The sequence below is a fragment of the Dendrobates tinctorius genome, unplaced genomic scaffold (assembly GCF_039654945.1).
Source record: "Dendrobates tinctorius isolate UK_male_01 unplaced genomic scaffold, ASM3965494v1 ptg000011l, whole genome shotgun sequence".
Lineage (NCBI taxonomy): Eukaryota > Metazoa > Chordata > Amphibia > Anura > Dendrobatidae > Dendrobates > Dendrobates tinctorius.
This window is the reverse complement of record NW_027361679.1, coordinates 87,134,642-87,157,244: the sequence shown is the minus strand read 5'-3', so window position 1 is coordinate 87,157,244 and position 22,603 is coordinate 87,134,642. Positions and strand designations below refer to the sequence as shown.

The window sequence follows — 22,603 nt, the reverse complement described above, 5'->3', positions numbered from 1 at the left end:
GTACATTTTAATTTTTTTACATTTTGAAAATTACAAAAATATAAATGGGCAGATGCAAAAGCTTGGGCACCCTGCATGGATACTACCTAGTAGCACCCCCTTTTGCAAGTATCACAGCTGTAAATGCTTTTTGTAGCCCACCAAGAGTCTTTCAATTCGTGTTAGAGGGATTTTCATCCATTCTTCCTTGGAAAATTCTTCTAGTTCTGCGAGATTCCTGGGTCGTCTTGCATGCACTGCTATTTTAAGGTCTAGCCAGACATTTTCAGTGATGTTCAGATCAGGGGATTGTGAGAGCCATTGTAAAACCTTCAGCTTGCGCCTTTTGAGGTAGTCTATTGTGGATTTTGATGTGTGTTTAGGGATCATTATCCATTTGTAGAAGCCAGCCTCTTTTCAACTTCAGCTCTTTTTTTTTTTTTTTTTTTTTTTTTTACAGATGGTGTTATGTTTGCATCTAGAATTTCATTTCATTGAATCCATTCTTCCCTCTACCTGTGAAATGTCCCACGTGCCATTGGCTGCAACACAACCCCAAAGCATGATTGATCTATCCCTGTGCCTAATGATTGGTGAGATGTTCTTTTCCAGAAATGCTGTGCCCTTTTCTCTCCAAACCTCATTGGTCCATGGAACTTGTTCCCAAAATGCATCAGGCTTGTGTAGATGTTCTTTTGCATACTTCTGATGCTGAATTTTATGGTGAGGATGTAGGAGAGGTTTTTTCTTCTGATGACTCTTCCAGGTAGGCCATATTTGTGCAAGTGTCTCTGACCAGTAGATCAATGTAATGAAAAAAAAAAAAAGGGGGGGGGGAGGGATTATTGAGCTCCCAAGGTGCAGCAAAATTGTGGCTTCCATCAAGAGAATGTGGCGTGCGGACTCCAGGCCAGCAACTAATTTTAAGAATAAAAACATGTCAAACAAAAATTGGGGAGGGGAGGGAAAGACAAAAGGACAAGGGAATACCTGTTTCAATCTGTAAAACTCTAAAGGCCCCGTCACACACAGCGATCTCACTAGCGAGGTCGCTGTGTGTGATGGGGATCAGCGACCGGCCCCCCCACCGGGTATCGCTGATCGTGCAGGATCGGCCTGGGCCATTTTTTCATCGTTGCTCTCTTGCTGGCCAGCGCGCATCACTGCGTGTGGCAGCGGGAGTCAACGATCAGTGAGGCTCCTAGCGCTCTAAGCAGGCGCTGGGAGCTGGTCTCTAAGGAAAATATCGGGTTACTAAACGGCGCGCGTCACTTAGTTACCCAATGTGTACCTTAGAAACCTGCGTGCTGGCAGCTCCCGGCGTGAGCACGCAGGTTTTTAAGGTACACATCGGGTAACTAAGTGACGCGCGTCGCTTAGTAACCCGATATTTACCTTAGAGACCAGCGTCCTCGCTGGTGCTGATCGCTGGTGAAGCTGCCTGTTTGGCAGCTCACCAGCGATCATGTAGCCATGCACCAGAGATCCTGACAAGGTCGTATCGTTGTCGGGATCGCTGGTGCATCTTTATGTGTGACGGGGCCTTTAGTTCTTATCAGGACTAAGAGCTTCACATTTGAAATGCGCAGACATGTATCTTTCTCTCCATCCCCCCATCCACCAGTGTCTACTTCCCTTTCTCCCTCATTTTTGTTTGGCATGCTTTTGTTCTTACGATTTTATTTTTTTCTAATTAAAAGTCATGCTTTAACTCTTCATAATTAAGTGGATGATTGAACTCCCAAGTAGAACAATGTACCACAACTTCAGAGTCTGTGTAATCTTTCTGAAGATCTTTTGCAGTCAAGCGGGTACTCTGCTTTGCCTTCATAGCAATCCTATTATCAGCTCTCACTGAAATTTTGCTTGGTCTTCCAGACCTTATCTTGATCTCCACTGTTCGTGCTAACTGCCATTTCTTAATTGCATTTCAAACTGAGGAAAAGGAAATTTGAAAACGCTATGCTATCTTCTTATAGCCTTCTCCTGCTTAATGGGCCTCCATCATTTTCAGAGTGCTAGGCAGTTGCTTAGAAGAACCCATGGATGCTGTTTTTTAGCACAAGATTAGAGAAGGCTGTTTTTTTTATAAAGTTGGGATATATAATTTTGAACAGGGGTTCCCAAACTTTTACATACAACCATATCAGACCAACAGAAAGCATCCTCTATAGTCCCAAAGATACGGCCTTTTTATCTAGTGCTAAAAATATAAGAGCAAAAACTGGCCACTTCTCTCCTGGTGACAGGTCTTTAAAACAGAAAAACAAAAACATACAGTGAGGTCTAAATGAAAAATAATAAGGGAAAACAATATAAATCTTAAATACTCACTAGGCACAGGACGCAGAACATCTGGGATGAGAATTTCTACAAGGGCTTGATACAGGATGTGGTCACAACTCCTCATCCATCTCATGATGGGTTCATATTTACACATAACCATCAATTTGTCTTTAGGGATAACTGCTTCTGGTTCCTCATCACTGTGTAATAAGATAAAACTATCTTTACTCATTTCTAACATTGCAGCTGGTTACTAGGTTCAACAAGGAAAACATAAAATTAAACTTATAATCCCAGAATCAAAAGTTATCCCCTGCAAGACTTGAGAATGGGACACTAGCTCCCAAGAGCTGACCTACACAGGCCTCATTGTTGAACTTTCTAGACCTTGGCTCCATTAATTTTCTATAATGACAGGAAATGACCAAAAGCATTGTCAATGGTAGTCGCAGAGAATAGTGCATGCACCCCTCCACTTTATTAACTAACCCGTTAGTGACAGAGCCAAATTGGTACTTAGTGGTCAGAATTGTAAAAATTGGCTTGGTCATTGTCACTTTGTGAGGTTATACCTCTAGAACGTTTTTTCGTGACATATTGTACTTCATGTTAGTGGTAAAATTTCTTTGATATGACTTGTGTTTATTTATGAAAAAAACAGAAATTTGGCAAAAATTTTGAAAATTTCGCAATTTTTAAACTTAATTTTTATGCCTTTAAATCAGAGCGTCATACCAGGGGAAGAGTCTTGAGGAGATCATTTGCATATTCCCAGTGCCTTCTGGGATAAGTGAAGAGTCTCCGCGAGCTCAACGATCACTGGGTTTTGGCCGTTGCAGCTGAAAAGAGGAAATCGGAAAACCAGGGGAAGAGTCTTGAGGAGATCATTTGCATATTCCCAGTGCCTTCTGGGATAAGTGAAGAGTCTCCGCGAGCTCAACGATCACTGGGTTTTGGCCGTTGCAGCTGAAAAGAGGAAATCGGAAAACCAGGGGAAGAGTCTTGAGGAGATCATTTGCATATTCCCAGTGCCTTCTGGGATAAGTGAAGAGTCTCCGCGAGCTCAACGATCACTGGGTTTTGGCCGTTGCAGCTGAAAAGAGGAAATCGGAAAACCAGGGGAAGAGTCTTGAGGAGATCATTTGCATATTCCCAGTGCCTTCTGGGATAAGTGAAGAGTCTCCGCGAGCTCAACGATCACAGGGTTTTGACAATGCAGCTGAAAAGAGGAAATCGGAAAACCAGGGGAAGAGTCTTGAGGAGATCATTTGCATATTCCCAGTGCCTTCTGGGATAAGTGAAGAGTCTCCGCGAGCTCAACGATCACTGGGTTTTGGCCGTTGCAGCTGAAAAGAGGAAATCGGAAAAACTTGGGCTCATCTTTCATCGTTTTTAAGAAATCTCAAGATGGAAGAGGCCAGGAGCCATTTGGTGAGCTGCATTTCTTGCTACATGTTCACAGACTTACCAGTGGAAAAGCCAAACTTCACATGCCACAAATGCAAGCTTGTGTCCCTGTTGGAGGAAAAGTTGCAAAATCTCGAAGAGAGGTTAGCTACGTTGAAGATCATTAAGGAAGGTGAAGAGTTCTTGGACAGAGCAGAATTATCTCTTCATGTTACAGAAAGAGAAGAAATTCGAAGTGCACCTGAAGAAACAGAGGATTGGAGACATGTGACCCAGAGAAGCAGGAGGATCAGGAGGCATTCAGCACCCATACTGCTCAGAAACCAGTACCAGGCTCTCACGCAGGAAAACGATGAAGAAATACATCAGGATAAGACTTTGCCAACAAGCAGCAACCTTGTACGCCTTCAGAGTCCTCCTGGATGGAGAAAGAAAAATGTTGTGAAGAAGAAACGGAGAGTGGTGGTCATGGGGGATTCCCTGTTGAGAGGAACAGAGGCCGCTATCTGCAGACCGGATATAACTTCAAGAGAAATGTGTTGTCTTCCAGGTGCAAAAATTAAAGATGTGTCTGACAGGATATCAGGACTCTTCAGACCTACAGATGACTACCCATTCCTGCTACTACATGTGGGGACAAATGACACTGCAAGAAACGACCTGGAAACCATCTGCAGAGACTTTGAAGACTTAGGCAAGAAAGTGAAAGAACTGGGAGCGCAGGTGGTCTTCTCTTCCATCCTCCCAGTGGATGGCCATGGAACAAGGAGGTGGAATAAGATTCTGCAGGTGAACAACTGGCTACGTCGATGGTGCCGTCAGCAACGATTTGGATTTCTGGATCACGGAGTGAACTACTTATACGATGGACTACTTGCTAGAGATGGGGTGCACCTTACGAAGACTGGAAAGCAGGTATTTGGAAGTCGCCTTGCTACACTTGTAAGGAGAGCTTTAAACTAGAACAACATGGGAAGGGAAGCAAAAGACCAGAAAAAGCCATACACCTGACAAATGCTATTGAGAACTCTGCTATTAGAAGTGGAAAGGAAGAACAAAGACGAAAGAATCTAATTAATAAAAATATTGGAGAAAGAGAAACCAATCACAAACTAAAATGTTTCTATACTAATGCACAAAGCATGGGCAACAAACAAGGAGAATTGGAACTACTAACACAGGAAAAGAAATATGATGTCATTGGAATCACTGAAACTTGGTGGGACAATACACATGATTGGAATACAAGACTAGAAGGATACAACTTATTTGCAAGAAACAGACTTGATAAACGAGGAGGGGGTGTCGCATTGTATGTTAGAAACGCGTATATCTGCACAGAGATTGAAGCTTCAGAGACTGGGAGTTCTGTGGAAACTGTTTGGGTAAGAATACAAGGACAGAACAATGGAAAGGACACCATTGTAGGCATTTACTACAGGCCGCCTGTGCAAGCTGAAGCTATGGATGAACTCTTTATGCATCAAATGGCCAAGTTCTCCAAAAAATATGACATAGTTGTCATGGGAGATTTCAACTATCCAGACATTTGTTGGGAATCTCTCTCAGGCAAAACTAACAGGTCAAGGAAATTCTTATCCTCTCTTGCTGACAACTTTATCTTCCAAAAGGTAAGGGAGAAAACAAGGGGAACTGCTACCTTGGATCTAATCCTTATAAACAGGGAGGAAATGGTTGAGGAGGTAAAAGTGGCTGGGACCCTAGGAGGTAGCGACCATGCTATTTTAGAATTTTGGATAACTAGAGGCGGAAGACCTGTGAAGACTCAGACGTCAAGGTTAGATTTCAGAAAGGCAGATTTTAAGGGATTCAGAAAGAGAATTGGAGGGATCCAATGGCTGGATATCCTTAAAGACAAAAATGTCCAGGAAGGATGGGAAATCTTGAAAAATGAAATTCTCAAAGCACAGTTGTTAACAATTCCGAAAAGAGGGAAGAATAGGAAGCAGTTAAGGAAACCAGGATGGATGAACACAGAACTTAAGCACATGCTAAAAAGGAAGAAAAAAATGTTTATAAAATGGAAAGAGGGAGGCATATCTAAAGAAGAATATAATGCTGTCTGCAGAACCTGCAGGGCACAAATCAGATTAGCTAAAGCTGAAAATGAATTGAGGCTTGCAAGAGATGTCAAAAGCAATAATAAAGGATTTTGGGGATATGTCAAAAGTAAAAGAAAAGTCAAAGATGCTATAGGATTTTTACAGGATGAAAATGATGAAATGGTAAGACAGGATGTTGAGAAGGCTGAACTTTTAAATTCCTATTTTGCATCTGTTTTCTCTCAGAAAGGAAATGTAACATCAACTGTTATTCACTGTCCTATTAAGGGAATAGAAGAATCCAGGATATCTATAAACAGAAAGATAGTGAGGAAACACTTAGCTAGCCTAAATGAATTCAAGTCTCCAGGTCCAGATGAATTACACCCCAGAGTACTGAAGGAGATAGCAGAAGAAATTTTTGAACCCCTCTCTATAATCTTTGAAAATTCTTGGAGAACAGGAGAAGTGCCAGAAGACTGGAGAAGAGCAAATGTTGTTCCTATCTTCAAAAAGGGGAAGAAGGTGGACCCAGGTAACTATAGGCCGGTGAGTCTGACTTCTATACCAGGAAAGATCTTTGAACAAATTATTAAACAACATGTATGTCAATACCTGGATAAGAATGAAGTGATTAAACAGAGTCAGCATGGGTTTGTAACTAATAAGTCATGTCAGACTAACTTAATTTCCTTCTATGACGGTATCACTGATTGGGTGGATCAAGGAAATGCTGTAGATATAGTATATCTTGACTTCAGCAAAGCATTTGACAAAGTCTCTCATACAATCCTTATTGAAAAAATGACTAAGTATGGAATGGACAAGGCAACTGTTAGGTGGATTCATAACTGGCTTAGTGATCGGACCCAAAGAGTGGTCGTAAATGGCTGCACATCCAGTTGGAAGAATGTCTCAAGTGGGGTACCACAGGGCTCTGTCCTGGGCCCTGTATTGTTCAACATCTTTATCAACGATTTAGATGAAGGAATTGAGGGTAAACTGATTAAATTTGCTGATGACACAAAGCTAGGAGGGATAGCTAATACTAGAGAAGAGAGAGAGAGGATTCAAAAAGATTTAAATAAACTGGAGAAGTGGGCAGCAACTAACAGAATGGTTTTTAACAGGGAGAAATGCAAAGTACTACATCTGGGCAATAAAAATGGAAAAAGCATATATAGAATGGGAGGAATAGGGCTAAGTGACAGCACATGTGAAAAAGACTTGGGTATACTAATAGATCACAGACTGAATATGAGTCAACAGTGTGATGCAGCAGCAAAAAAGGCAAATGCAATTCTAGGATGTATTAACAGAAGCATACAGTCTAGATCACGTGAAGTCATTATTTCCCTCTACTCCTCTTTGGTCAGACCTCATCTGGAATATTGTGTCCAGTTTTGGGCACCACATTTTAAAAAAGACATCAACAAACTGGAGCAAGTTCAGAAAAGAGCGACCAGAATGGTGACCGGTCTGCAAACCCTGTCTTATGAGGAAAGGTTGCAGGATTTGGGAATGTTTAGTTTGCAAAAGAGAAGACTGAGAGGAGACTTAATAGCTGTCTACAAATATCTAAAGGGCTGTCACATTGTAGAAGGATCAACTTTATTCTCATTTGCACAAGGAAAGACTAGAAGCAATGGGATGAAACTGAATGGGAGGAGACACAGATTAGATATTAGAAAAAACTTTTTGACAGTTAGAGTGATCAATGAGTGGAACAGGCTGCCACGAGAAGTGGTGAGTTCTCCTTCAATGGAAGTCTTCAAACAGAGGCTGGACAGACATCTGACTGGGATGATTTAGCGAATCCTGCTTTGAGCAGGGGGTTGGACCAGATGGCCCAGGAGGTCCCTTCCAACTCTACGATTCTATGATTCTATGATTCTATCGCACAAAATAGTTAATAAATAACATTTCCCACATGTCTACTTTGCATCAGCACAATTTTGGAAACTTTTTTTAAAAGGATGTTATAATGGTTAAAAGTTGACCAGTGATATCTAATTTTTCCAACAAAATTTACAAAACCATACTTTTTTTTTTTTTAGGGACCACCTCACATTTGGAGTCATTTTGGGGGGTCAATATGACAGAAAATACCCAAAAAGTGACACCATTCTGAAAACTGCACCCCTCAAAGTGCGAAAAACCACATTCAAGAAGTTTAACCCATCAGGTGCTTCACAAGAACTAAAGCAATATGGAAGGAAAAAAATTTACATTTTAATTTTTTCACAAAAAAATTTACTTTGGAACCAAACTTTTTTTTATTTTCACAAGGGTATCGGGAGAAAATGGACCACAAAATTTGTTGTGCAATTTCTCCTGAGTATGCTGATAGCCCGTAGGTGGGGAAAGCCACTGTTTGGGCGCATGGCAGGGCTCAGAATGGAGGGAGCCCCATTTGACTTTTTGAACATAAAACTGGCTGGAATCAATGGCGGGTGCCATGTCACATTTGGAGAGCACCTGATGTACCTAAACAGTGGATACCCCCCTAGTCTAACTCCAACTCAAACCCCAACACACCCCTAACCCCAACACCACAACCCTAAACCTAGCCCCAACCAAAGCCCTAACCCTAGGCCCTGACTAAATCCCCAAACCCTATCCCAACCCTAACTATAACCCCAACACCACAAGCCTGACCCCAACACCACAAGCCTAAGCCCAACACCAACCAAAGCCCTAGCCCCCAGCCCCGACTAAATCCCCAAATCCTAGCTATAACCCCAGCCATAACCCTAACCCTAGCCCCATCTATATCCCTAACCCCAACCCTAACAATAGCTCCAACCCTACACTGTGTTCCAAATTATTATGCAAATTGGATTTAAGTGTCATAAAGATATAATTTTTTGTTTTTCAAATAAACTCATAGATGCTATTGTGTATCAGGGCTCTTTGGATCACTGAAATCAATCTCAAACGCCTGTGATAATTAGTTTACCAGGTGAGCCCAATTAAAGGAAAACTACTTAAGAATGATGTTCCACATTATTAAGCAGGGCAGAGCTTTCAAGGAATTTAGGAAAGAAAACGGATCTCTCTGCTGCTGAAAAGCATCAAATAGTGCAATGCATTGGTCATGAGATGAAAACATTAGATATTTCCCAAAAACTTAAACGTGATCATCGTACTGTTAAGAGATTTGTGGTTGATTCTGAGCACAGACATGTTTGTGCTGATAAAGGCAGAATGAGGAAGGTTTCTGCCAGGCAAGTTCATCGGATTAAGAGAGTAGCTGCTAAAAAGCCATTACAAACCAGCAAACAGATATTTAAAGCTGCTGGTGCCTCTGGAGTCCCTCAAACCTCAAGGTGTAGGATCCTTCAAAGGCATGCTGTGGTGCATAAACCTACTATTCGGCCACTCCTAAACAGTGTTCACAAGCAGAAATGGTTGCAGTGGGCCCAGACATACATGAAGACTAGTTTTCAAACAGTCTTGTTTACTGATGAGTGTCGAGCAACCCTGGATGGTCCAGATGGATGGAGTAGTGGATGGCCACCATGTCCCAACAAGGCTGCAACGTCAGCAGGGAGGTGGAGGAGTCATGTTTTGGGCCGGAATCATGGGGAAACAGCTGGTAGGGCTCTTTAAGGTTCCTGAAGGTGTGAAAATGACCTCTGCAAAGTACATAGAGTTTCTGACTGACAGCTGTCTTCCATGGTATAAAAAGCAGAAATGTGCCTTCAGGAGCCAAATCATCTTCATGCATGACACTGCACCATCTCATGCTGCAAAGAATACCTCTGAGTCATTGGCTGCTATGGGCATAAAAGGAGATAAACTCATGGCGTGGCCACCATCTTGCCCTGACCTCAACCCTATAGAGAACCTTTGGAGTATCATCAAGCAAAAGATCTATGAGGGTGGGAGGCAGTTCACATCAAAACAGCAGCTCTGGGAGGCTATTCTGACTTCATGCAAAGAAATACAAGCAGAAACTCCAAAACTCACAAGCTCAATGGATGCAAGAATTGTGAAGGTGACATCAAAGAAAGGTTCCTATGTTAACATGTAACTTGGCCTGTTAGGATGTTTTGGAGTTAAATAGCTTTTTTGTTCAGTGACTGTGACCTCCTAAAGCTGCACATTCCACAAATGAGCATTTTCAGTTCTTTAAAACATATCAAATGTTTAGAAATTCTACTGTGCATAATAATTTGGAACAGTGCAATTTGAGTTTTTATTCATTTTGGAGATTATACTGTTATCATTGGTAGGTTTCTTCAATAAAATTCGATGTATACTCTAACAGGTGATGACTTTTATTAGACTGACTCATTTGTACCGACCATTTAGGAAAATCACAGAAAAATATCATTTGCATAATAATTTGGAACACAGTGTAAAGACAAAAATGGAAATACATACTTTTAGTATTTTTACTTAACTAAGGGCATGATAAAGGGGGGGGATTTACTATTTTTTTTTTTATTTTGATCACTGTGATAGGGTCTATCACAGTGATCAAAACAAACCAATAGAAAAATGTCCTATTGATGCCGGCCAGCACATCTCGGGGGGTGCAGTGCGCATGCGCCTGCCATTTTCTTCCAGGTAGAAGATGCCGCTGGCTGGGGGACATCACCGGGGGATGCAGGAGGGACATGGGAGGTATCAGGGAAGCTCGGGGGACCATAATTCTCTCTACTCTGATGTGCTAGACCACCTTAAACGAGAGAGACATTAAATGGGAAATCGGACGGGTTTTTTTTGCAGTCGCCGTTATTCCATGAATAATGGTGATCGCAACACTGGGGTCAGTAAAAAATGATCCGAATCATGTTCTTCGGGGTCCCAGCTACCCCCGTTAGCCGAGACCTCGGAGAATTTCTGACGTGGGGGGGGAGGCGCTATCCACTTACTTCTCAGCGCCGTTAAAAAAGCAGCGCTGAGGAATAAGTACCCTTAACTGCCACTGTTAAAAGGCGTATCGGCGATCGTTAAGGGGTTAAGGGTAATATATCAGCAGGTTTTTGCTATGTAATCTGAGGACAGCATGAGGTAGGGGTTAAAACAACGAATTCAGAGTGGTGTCATTTACTAAGCTGTTTGCCATTGTTTACTTAAGGTGAAGGTTTTATCATTAGGACATTATCATTGATTATACTAACTGGCACAGGCTTGCTAGTCAAACTCCGCCCCATTCTGCGATAAGCAGCTCATTCTTAACAATGTACATACACAGCCTGGTGTGGGCGGGCGTAGCTTTCTCAGCTCTGTTGCATTCTACATCTAAAAGTTCTGATTGTGTCACAACTGCTGCACCCAGTAATCTAAGTGATACATCGTTGGACTCAGGGTCTCTTTGCCTACATTATGCTTCTCTCAGATAAGGTAGCCAAAGAGTGCTGACAGATTCACTTTAAAGGCTAGGCTTTACAGAACCAATTCACGGGATCACCGAAGGTCCAAGAGATTACACCTCAAACACTCAGTAAATTACCCCCTCTCCTTTGGATACCCAATGAAATTAAATTTGAAGTCACACCTTGCCAATGTGGTAGAACCATCTGGAGAACTTGGCTTAGAGTTCCAAAATGCCTGCCACAACTTCTCAATGTACTGGAACTGTAGATTCATAACCACATCGATGGTAGCCTGCAAACACAACATTTTTCCTAGTCAGATGATTCAACAGGAGAAAAAAAGAACAGAAACTGGGAGAGCAGTGCTAAAAGTCTAATAGAAACCCGTCACCACTTCTGTATTTTTCACCCACTCCTTGTAGTGCTTACACATACGGAGGTAAAATACTGACCAAATACTGAATGTGTGAATGTGACCGCAAGCAAGAATCCTAACCTCACAATGTCGCCGGTACATAAGTTGCAAATTCTTTATATCCGTCATGGTGATGCCATCTGGTAACAGGACGGTGCCCAGATCTGGTGCAGGGAAATCTGGAAACACGTGGGACATATCTAAAAGCAAAACAAAGGCAATTAGAGAAAACCTCTTTTCTGGTAAACGTTTACCAAGTGCAGAAAGAGAAACTAGAAGCCCTTTAATGAGGACTTTGGAAAAAACTGCAGGCCAGACGTGAGCCTGTCTTTAGCGGGACAGAATGACTGATAAGTGTGCTTACTAGGGCGAGGTGAGCAGAGCGGATGAGATCACAATTCGACAAATTGTATGGAGTTTACAGGGAAATTTGATTTGGAGCAAATTTATTGTCCACAAATTGAATGTCCCTTTTAGGCTCTATTATGTAGGGAAGAGAAAAAAAAATGTCACCTCACTGCTCACCACTGCCGCTCGGTTCTCGGTGCATCCTTTCCAGGGCTGAGCAGTACATTTAAACACTAGGTCGGGACTTTTGGCCACAACTAGACCCAGTTATAGTCTCTGTATGCACGTTGGGCCGTCACAACGCGCGCAGGGCCGTCACAACGCGCGCAGGGCCGTCACAACGCGCGCAGGGCCGTCACAACTCCCCACTCTAGGCCTTGACACCTGGCTGTAAGTAGCTCTGTGATGACCATGCCCGTGCACAAAGTCATCCATGCCTAGTCACGGCCAGAAGCCCTGGTGAGAAGATCTAGCGCACAGCGGCAGTAAAAAGATGCACAAAGGACTATAAGGGGTGAGCGAGTAGTGGCAGTGGCTGGAGAGGAGAGCCATTAAGCTATAAAAAAAAAAATAAATAAATAAACCTTTTGCTGGCCCTCCATGGTTCAGCAAAACGAGGGATACAGAGAATACGGATATTTGTAAAATTCCAGTAGAATTCAATTCCTACACACTTACCTATAAATTGCTGGTGGTGCTGACTCTGGGCAGCTACAGATTGCTCAGGAGAAGTGTGCTGGCTGCTATTTGGAGTGCTATCTAGCATGCCTTCCATCTTTTGTGAAGGTCTGTACCTAATCACAAGCATAGAACAAACAAACAAAATAGACTAAGTATCCCTCTATGCAGAAGGCATCCTAAAATCTTGGTCTGAAGCCTTAAATGGGTATTCCAATCTCCAAGATCTTATTTTTTAACTACTACTTCAACTTACTACTACTACCACTCAGTTGCTTAGGTGTTCATGGTTACGACCGCTAGCAACTAGCTTTCACTATAGGAGTGGTTAAACATGGATACCAAAGATACTGCAATGCCCTTCTCAAGTGTTAAGCAACATAGCTAATCAGAAGAACTATACTACATTTCTAATTGGAGGTATATGCTAATATCACAGTTACTACATATTGGGGTAAGATCTTGGAGATGGGAATACTGCTTTAACCTTATGACTGCCGTAGAGTTCTTTAAAGCCATCTTCAGTACAGGTGAGATGGATCATAAAGGCAGTGGTCTTGTTGAATTGAGTGGAAGCAAAATATAGAGCAAAGCTCCATTCAATGTCTACGGGCCCGACAGAGATAGACGTGCACTGTGTATGGCTATTCTCACCAGTCATGTATTCTGACTACAGCAGAAAAGGGTTTCCATAGGTGGGATCCCCAGCAATCAGACACAGCCACAAAATAGTTGACAAGTTTTGCTTGTGGGATAAACCCATTAGATTCTAGTAAACTTTGGGTCCCCACATGTATGCAGGGCTGTGGAGTCGGTAAGCCAAACCTGCGACTCCGACTCCTCAATTTCCCTTACACCGACTCCGACTCCAACTCCGACTCCACGACTCAACGACTCCGACTCCCACACATATTGCTTATATTTAAGTGAAAAATTTATTGTAGTACAATGTGAACCTCAGACATTTAATCATTTTTATCATCCAATAATCAAGATATTTAGATAGAACAGAATATATATTGGTGTACTACCCGGTTTTCATTCTTTTTGGTACAGATACGATATGGATAGACAGATATGGATAAATGGATAGAGCAGATTTCTAATCTGCTTTTGCTATTGAAAACATTATCTATGAGCTCAAAAACCTTTCAGGTGATGCAGTTTTTTAAAAAGATGATCAGCTTTTGCAGCTGAAAAACGTATCCTCAAAAAACACAGGAAAAACGCTGTGTGTGAATGTAGCCTTAGATCAGGAATAGAACAGCCATTTATAGGACATTTCATAACTTTCCCAAACTCCTATGAAAAAATATTCATCACATCCTGCATTGAATTACTGTACCCAATTTATTATATATTTTAGGAGTCGGTCCATTTTATACCGACTCCAACTCCGACTCCGACTCCACCAAAATGAGCTCCGACTCCGACTCCACAGCCCTGCATGTATGTATAAGGAACAAAACCTTTTAATATGGAACATCTTACTATACACTACATTAAGAACCATTTGGTCTATAGGAAAACTTTTAACACTTAACACTGAAGGTCTATGTGGGATGTAATGAGATACTTTACAAAAATGTGCACGGAGATCACTAACCTTTGCTTCTGATGAATGGGCTGCTGTCTCATCGCCATGTATTGGGTGTCCTCTTGAAGTCGGTTCAAAGGAGAATCAGGTTTCAGCCTTATGCCATAATAGTGGTATTTAGAGTTTCCTCTGTTACAAGAAATGAAAAAGAAAAATCCAATATATATATATATATATCATCTCTCTTCATCTACATGCACACATTTACTTCCAACCATCCCTACTAATATCAAGTGTTGTCCCTGCAATATTCTTTTGGTACCTTTCAATTCTACTTGGATTTCCAGTTATTGACACACAGGGTGCACAAAAAGACATACTTGAATATGGACAGCTGAGGGACAAAGGGATATTTTATTACAAGTTTAAAGGGTTTGTCCAACCTTAAGGACATGTTCAGCTAGCCCTGCCGAGTGCCAAATCATAGCTGTGTGTAAAGTACACAATGTTAGGTTTCAGCAAAGCGTGCGTGTTCCAGACCGCGTTACAGGACTACACCACTAGGATTCGGTAGGGTTTGCTGAAAGTGAGGAGTGGACAACCCCTTAAAGTATCCCAATATCTTATACCAACCTGGTGCCAAGACGTCTGGTTCGCAACCCCATAAACACAGAACGGATCAATTTGCCAAATGAAGCTGCATTCACTGGATCCAGTTTATGTTCCTGGCAATGGCGCAGATAATGGTTGTACAAGGAGCTTCTGGGAAGGCTCACGCCATCAGCTGTTTCATAGTTATCCAACAGCCACTGAAGCTGCAAAAATAATGGGAAGCGGAGAATAATGAGGAAATCCCACATACTAGATCATACTCTGCTTTTATAACAGCATCTTACCAAAACACACCTTCCTAAACTTCTGCTACCTACTGAAGGGTATGGACAGAGCTGCAAAGTTTAGATCACATACATAATCATAATTAAAGGGGTCTGAATCCCTTGCCTGACATGACAATCCTGGCGCATCTCTTCTTAGAAATTTGCATTCGGTCAATAAATTGGGCGCTACTAGTTGGGGGGGGGGGGGGGGGGTTTGTCCCTTCACGGTGTGACACTGTCAGAGACGATTCTCCAGGAACACACCCAGTTGCCAATTTGTTCATACATTTCAGAGGAATGACAGAGGGTAGAGTTCTAGGACAACATGCTGAAGGACTGTTATAAGGATAGATATGTCCTAACTAGGGCAACCATATTTTCTGAAAGCAGTAGAAGAATACTGGTCTACAAGGAGGCTACATCAGCCAAGGCATAAGGAAAGATGGCTGCCACTTTGCTCTGTATCATTTATTTTCTGTATATTAGATAAAGGGAGGGCAGAATTGCTGCTCATCTTGCAGTTGCCATCTTGTGCTCTCCAAGAATCTTTCTCCTTTCCGACAGTCATTAAATACGTGGCATCAATCCTGATCTTGCAAATTCTGCGGACTGGTAATACACCAATCATCTTCATGCTTTATACCCTTATTTTCATGTTTATAATTGTGGTATTTCATGACGGCATAAAGAAGCACTCCTCCCCCCCCATCAAAAGTTTTCGTCCTCTTACTCTATTGTAGTCATCATATTATATAGCACAGTGTACTTACAATTGCTCATTTTGCATTTCTACCCAGTTGATTCTTCTCTTTTCGTTGTTCCATGTAGAAACAGAAGTCTCTTTTCCCTGTATGAGTCATGCCCCTCTTCAACTCCTGACCAAGCTGCTTCACCCCCCCCGGCATTGATTTTTGCTGTGATGACTCATACAGGGAAAAGGAGGAATTTTTGGTACTCGCCATAAAATCTCTTTCTTAGAGCCTTCATTGGGGGACACAGGTTACCATGGATGTATGCTGCTGTCGCTAGGAGGCTGACACTTGGCAAAAAAGGAAAAATAGCTCCTCTTCAGAAGTATACACCCACTAACAGGCACCGAGTACCTTATTTAGTGTTGAAGAAATAGGAGACGCAAACAAAACTCAACATATGTACAAACCCAACAACAAAGGCACGTAGGCCCAAAGCAGTACAAACAGTTAGGGAGGGTGCTGGGCCCCCAATGAAGGCTCCAAGAAAGATTTTACGGCGAGTACCAAAAATCCCTCTTTCTTTATCACTTCATTGAGGGACACAGGTAACCATGGGACGTCCCAAAGCAGCACCTTCCTATCCAGGCCAGCATCAGACGAGGCATGGGTATGAACTCTGTAAAACCTCGCGAAAGTGTGCAAAGATGACCAGGTCGCAACTTTACAAATCTGTAAAGCCGAAGTCTGGTGACGAACTGCCCAGAAATCCCCCACGGCCCAGGTGTAGTGAAGGAGGCTGTTTGTCCTGAACGCGGCAGTATGCCTCCAATATTGTCGAACGAATCCAACGGGCAATAGCGGATTTGGAAGCTTGAAGCCCTTTTCGATGACCTTTAGAGATGACAAAAAGGCCAGACTCGAATAGCTCTGACCAGATCCAACTTGTGGAGGGACTTCTCCAGGGGATGAACCAGAGTGGTTCAAAGAGAGGGAAGGACAATTTATACATTGTGAAATGAAGAAACCACCTTAGGCAAGAAGGAAGGAACGGGTCTGAGAACTACCTTGTCCTGATGGAGAATCAAGAACGGAGAATGGCAGGACAGCGCGGCTTACTCAGAAACTCTCCTGATGGACGTAATGGCAACTAAAAAGGACAGTTTCCATGACAGGAGAGAAGTCGGAATGTCTTGAATGGGCTCAAAAGGAGAGTGCTGAAGTGCGCCAAGGACAAAGTTAAGATCCCATGTATCTATCGGAGGATGATAAGGAGGTGCCAGGTAGGTGACTCCTTGAAGAAAATTCTTTACCTGGGAACGAGAAGCCAGATTTCGTTGAAAATGAATTGACAGAGCGGAAACTTGACCCCTTAGAGTACTGAGAGACAGACCAGAATCAAGACCTGCTTGTAGAAAATCGGCTGCCCAATCTTCCACCCCCGGAATTTGCATGGTTGATTTGGTGGGAATGTGATGCTCCGCCCATCGCAGAATCCTTGAAACCTCTGCCATCACCTGTTTTCTGCAAGTTCCTCCTTGATGGTTTATGTAAGCCACAGCAGTGGTGTTGTCAGACTGTATGCAGATCGGCTGGCCTATGAGAGGGGACTGCCAGCAGAGAAAGGCAAGACAAATTGCCCTGATCTCCAGAAGATCGATAAGGGACAGCGGTTTCTTGAACATTCCAGCGATTCTGCGCTGTGTGATGAAGGAAGACCGCTGCCCAAACGAGGAGACTGGTGTCGGTGGTGATGGCCTGCCACTGGAGAGGGAGGAAGGACTTGCTGCACAGGACTGAGTTGGATAGCATCCACCAGGTCAAGGATTGCCTCACCTTGAGGAGCAGAAGCACGGGCCAGTGCAGGGAGACGGTCCTCTTGTCCCAAGTAGACAAGAGGGCCAGCTGAAGTGGACGAGTATGGAACTGGGCAAAGGGCATGGCTTTCATGGCATCAATCATTTTCCCCAGGACTCTCATGCAGGACCTTAGGGAGAGAGTGGTTGGTCGCTTTAGAATATGGATCCCCTGGAAGGGGAAAAAAAAAAAAAAAAAAAAAAAAATGCAGATCCGGGTTCAGATACAAGTCCACCTCCTAGAGACATTAAGCTTAAACTGAGGTACTTGGTGCCCGTCAGGGGGTGTATAATGCCGAGGAGGAGCTATTTTCCTTTTTTTGCCTAGTGTCAGCCTACTAGCGACAGCAGCATACACTCACGGTTACCTGTGTACCCCCAATGAAGCGATAGAGAAATTGACCTCCTGATTCTACATACGGTAGATCTTAGGAGGATTCAGCTAGTCAGATTTTAATCATATGTTGTCATAGACTTAATGGGAAAAAGACAAACTAGCTGGGTAGAAAGGAAAAATGAGCAATTGTAAGTACACAGTGCTATATAATATGATGATTGCTACAGATTAGGAGGATAAAAACTTTAATAGGAGTGCTTCTTTACAGAGCTTCGGGAGATGAACTGCCAGAAGACATTACAATGATATAAAATAGCTACAAAATGTTAGAGAATTCTAGAAAAAAGTGCAGACCGACTGTGCAATTGGCTTATGTTAGAATGTTTCTACAGGACTTACACAATAACAATTTACAAATATAGAATAGCATTTTTTTGTGTGTATACCATCTAAATTAAATTGCTAGATGGAATGCATGACACCACTAAATATTTCTTCAAAGGAAATAAGTCACCAGGATATTTGTATTAAAGTAAATGTCTCAGTAAAACATTTGTACGAGATGTAATGTATCAATAAACTAATCGATTGCCATCTTCCCCAGTATCTAGTGCTGCTGCTTCTTGAAAATCAGACATGCTGTGTAACACAAAGGTTTGTGTGTGGACTGTCGCTTTCACCTTGTAAGTTTATAGAACTTCGTTCTGAGGCTACATAGGCTTACACTGAGGCAGCCTCTAAGTTCTACGCGAAACACGCGTCAGCTGCTGGGCAGTGTGTCTCTAGGTCCTTCAGAATTAGGTTTGGTGGATAGTAAATGCAATGCTTGTTGTATTGAAGGTTTTATCTTTGCTCTATTTTCATTGGGATTGTGCAGATAAATTATTCATGATTTATTATTTTTATTGACTTTTTTGTATATGTATATATAAAATTACTACATTATTGGTAATGCATATGTTGTATGGATTTCAATGGTGATGAATTGATCTGCTGCATGCTGCATAGTTAGACTTTTAAAAGTGATTTGGTACAAAGGCCCTATTGGTCTATACCCACCCATTTATTTATGAATTAATTGATATTTATAGTTTATTATGCCCATGTTGGACCTTTTTGTGACTACAAGGCCATAATGTTTTTTTTTTTTAATGGATTATTTTTGGCACCCTTGAAATTGGTCCAGAAAATTAAGTATTTCTCTGAGAAAATTATTTAAATTACACGTTTTATTATACATGTTTATTTCCTTTACGTATACCGGAACACAAAAAAGAAGAGAAAAAAAAAAAAAAAAAAAGGCAAATTGGACATAATTTCACACAAAACTTTGTTTCAAGCATATGATCCTCATTCAAACTCGCCTGTGGCAAGCATCAGGTGTGGGCAATATGAAAATCACACTTGAAACCAGATAAATAGGGGAGACGATGACTCAGTCTTTGCATTGAATGTCTGTGTCACACGAAGCATGGAGAACAGAACGAGCACTGTCTGAGGACTTGAGAACCAAAATTGTTAAAAAAAAAAAAAAAAAAAATATATAATACATCAGTTATCGCAAGGTTACAAGTTCATCTCCAGAGCTCCTTTGTCCACGGAGTGCAACATAAACATGAAGCTTACAACCCATGGACAGCAGGGAAAAATTGATGAAAGGTTGCAACGCAGGATAGTCCAGATGGTGGATAAGCAGTTCCAATCAAGTTCCAAAGAAATTCAAGCTGTCCTGCTGGTACAGGGTGCATCAGTGTCAGCGCAAACTATCCGTCGACATTTCAATTAAATTAGATGTTATGGCAGGAGACCGACGAGGACCCCACTGCTGACACAGACATAAAAAACCTAGACTGCAGCTTGCTAAAATGTATACAAGGCAAAGTCCTTCTGGGAAAGCGTCTTGCGGACACATGAGACCAAGATACAGCTTTCTGGTAAAGCACATCATTCTACTGTTCACCGAAAATGGAATGAATGGTCCAAAAAAAAAAAAAAAAAAAAAAAGAACCCAGTACCTACAGTCAAATATGATGAAGGTTCAAAAATGTTTTGGCGTTGTTTTGCTGTGCTGCCTCTGGCATTGGGTGCCCTGACTGTGGGTGAGGCATCATAAAACGTGCAGATTATAAAGGATTTTGGGCGGCAATGTAGTGTCCGGTGTCAGAAATCGGGGTTTATGTCCTAGGTCACGGGTCTTACAGCAGGACAATGACCCCAAACATACTTCAAGAATCACCCAGAAATGAATGGAAACAAAGCGCTGGAGAGTTCAGAAGAGGCCAGCAATGAGTCCGGGTCTAAAACCATTGAACACCTGTTAAGGGATCTTAAAATTGCTGTAGGGAGAAGGCACCCTTCAAATATGAGAGACCTGAGCAGTTTTCAAAAGATGAGTGGTGCAAAATTCCAGTTGAGAGGTGGAAGAAGCTTGTTAATGGTTATAGGAAGTGATTGATTGCAGTTATTATTTATTCCAAAGGGGATACAACCAAATATTAAGGTGAGGGTACCAACAATTTTGTCTGGCCCATTTTTGGGGTTGTGTGAAATTATGTCCAATTTGGCTTTTTGCTCCGTTTCTTTGTGTTGTTCCAATACATCAAACATGTAATTGTAATGATTTTCTGGGAGAAAGACTTCATTTCAGGAACAATTTCAAGGGAGCAAACACTTACATCAATGACTTTATAATTGTTTTTTTTTTTCAGTAAAGTTTTTTTTTTTTAAAGAAAAAAGTTTATAATTTTCTACGGCAATGGAGTTATTGTTTTCTACTGGTCAATTATTTTGCCTAAGAGAATGCTTTGTATTTCTACAGAAGGAAGTAGCCATGGCCCACACAATAGTACTTGTGAGCCAGCAAACTAGAGGAGTGCTCATGTAAACCCGTAGAGCAGGGGTCTCAAACTCGACATAGTAAATGGAACGCACATAAAAAAAAATTTGAGCTGGCGTGCCGCATTTCTTTCAAACTTATTACACCTCATACACACATGGCTCCTCTCCATACACCTCGTACACAAACTGCTCTGCACACACATGGCTCTGCTACGTACACCTTGTACACACGCAGCTCCGCTCCGTACACACACGGCTCCTCTCCATACACCACGCTCCGTACACACACGGCTCCTCTCCATACACCACGCTCCGTACACACACGGCTCCTCTCCATACATTTCATACACACACGGCTCCGGTCCATACACTTCGTACACACTTGGCTCCGCTCCATACACATTGTACATACATGGCTCCGCTCAGTACACTTCGTACACATGCGGCTCCGCTCCATACACATTGCTCTGTACACACATGGTTCTGCTACATCCACCCTGTAAACCCCTCCTGACCCCACACATAACCTTACCTTCATCCAGCATCATGACAATCAGCACAGACAGCAGCTTCCTGCATACACTGAGGCCCCGATCATGTGACCTGACTCCTCCCACTCCTGTGACCTTATCCCAGGTCCTGTGCAGTGTGTGCACACAGAACAGCCATAGCGCGCTCCTGAATGCGCGCCCTTCCCCCTGCCTCAGGGAGTGAGATATGGGGTGCACCGCGGGCCACAGATGCCTGCCTCAGGGGCCGCATACGGCCCACAGGCTGCGTGTTTGAGACCTCTGCCGTAGAGGAAAGGGTGGCAAACCAGAAAAGATGGAAGTTGGTAAATATTTCAATATTCTCTCACATCTCAGATCACATACACAATTAAAGTGGTTGTCCAATCCTAACCTACAAGCCTGCAGACCTGTAAATCCTCTGGGAGCTGTGAGTATTATCCGGTGCCGGCAGCGGCGGTCATGTCGCTGCATGTCACATCCTGGCCACATTCAGACTAGATGGGTGCTGCATTGCTCAATGCAAGTGTATAGAGAGGCCGGAAACAGTCTATTCAGAATGTGGCCGGGAGTATGCATATTGGATACCTGCGGTCGCGTGACCACTGTTTCTGGTGCTGTGGAATCGTGACAGAGCACATTACTCGTGCTGTAAGGGTTCACATGTCTGTAGTCACATAATGTGAGTTAAGGACTGGACAACCCCTTTAAGATGATTTAGGGCCAAAAATGTTTTGCTGAAAATCATCTATTGGCGTATGTGAGCACTGGGTGGCAGTGTTGTGCCCTCAATGCACTGCAGCAAAGTGAAAGTATAAATGGTCATATGTACGGGTCACATATGGAGAACTTTTTTTTGGCTATTAAAGTTTTACGGATAAAAGAAAGACATCTCAGGCACATCTCCATTGTTACAGAGTTTTGTCATGGCTAAAGCACCCAGGCACTGGTGTCTGAGAGGGCCTAAGCGCCCATCTGTCACATGTAGAGCAGCAGCACTATTAACAGTCTATGGTAGCCGGAGCGTCCCGTTACAGAACTAGCATTGGGGCCCAGGATATTCAAGTTACACTTCTGGTGAGGTGGCAGAGCGCAGTGAAAAATGAAACTATGGATTCAACTATATTAAAGGAGAAAACATAAATAAGAACCCAATGCACACATGTCCCCCATGTTGTAGACATTATACAAGAGCATAGGAAGTAGTATTATGGCTAGGTAAAATGTGGTGCAGAGGAGTTATACACAAGCATGCCGGTAAAGCTCCTGTGCCGCAGACGGTGAAGTTAGAGGTGAACTTACATGGCTGTTGAGCAAGCTGCTTTTGTGAGAGGTGATGCCTTCATTTTTTTGGAGATTTTCAATCGCCATTTCAAGCTACAGAGAAAGCATGCAAAAAACAGAGGAAACGTCAGACAGAGCCCCGATTATGGACAGGCGGGAATGGGGGTAATAC

The 22,603-nt window shown here is 42.6% G+C and overlaps 1 protein-coding gene across 1 annotated transcript in view; it reads right to left on the bottom strand.

Moving 5' to 3' along the window:
• Nucleotides 1–22,603, bottom strand: part of RFX2 (regulatory factor X2) — an 89,447-nt gene that overhangs the window by 32,446 nt on the left and 34,398 nt on the right. The window contains exons 5-11 of the mRNA XM_073544331.1: nucleotides 22,450–22,524; nucleotides 14,674–14,855; nucleotides 14,110–14,229; nucleotides 12,504–12,619; nucleotides 11,559–11,677; nucleotides 11,245–11,354; nucleotides 2,314–2,465 (exon numbers count right to left, since the gene is read on the bottom strand). Of these exons, the coding sequence (XP_073400432.1) occupies nucleotides 2,314–2,465; nucleotides 11,245–11,354; nucleotides 11,559–11,677; nucleotides 12,504–12,619; nucleotides 14,110–14,229; nucleotides 14,674–14,855; nucleotides 22,450–22,524 (874 nt within the window). The remainder of the gene's footprint in view (nucleotides 1–2,313; nucleotides 2,466–11,244; nucleotides 11,355–11,558; nucleotides 11,678–12,503; nucleotides 12,620–14,109; nucleotides 14,230–14,673; nucleotides 14,856–22,449; nucleotides 22,525–22,603) is intronic.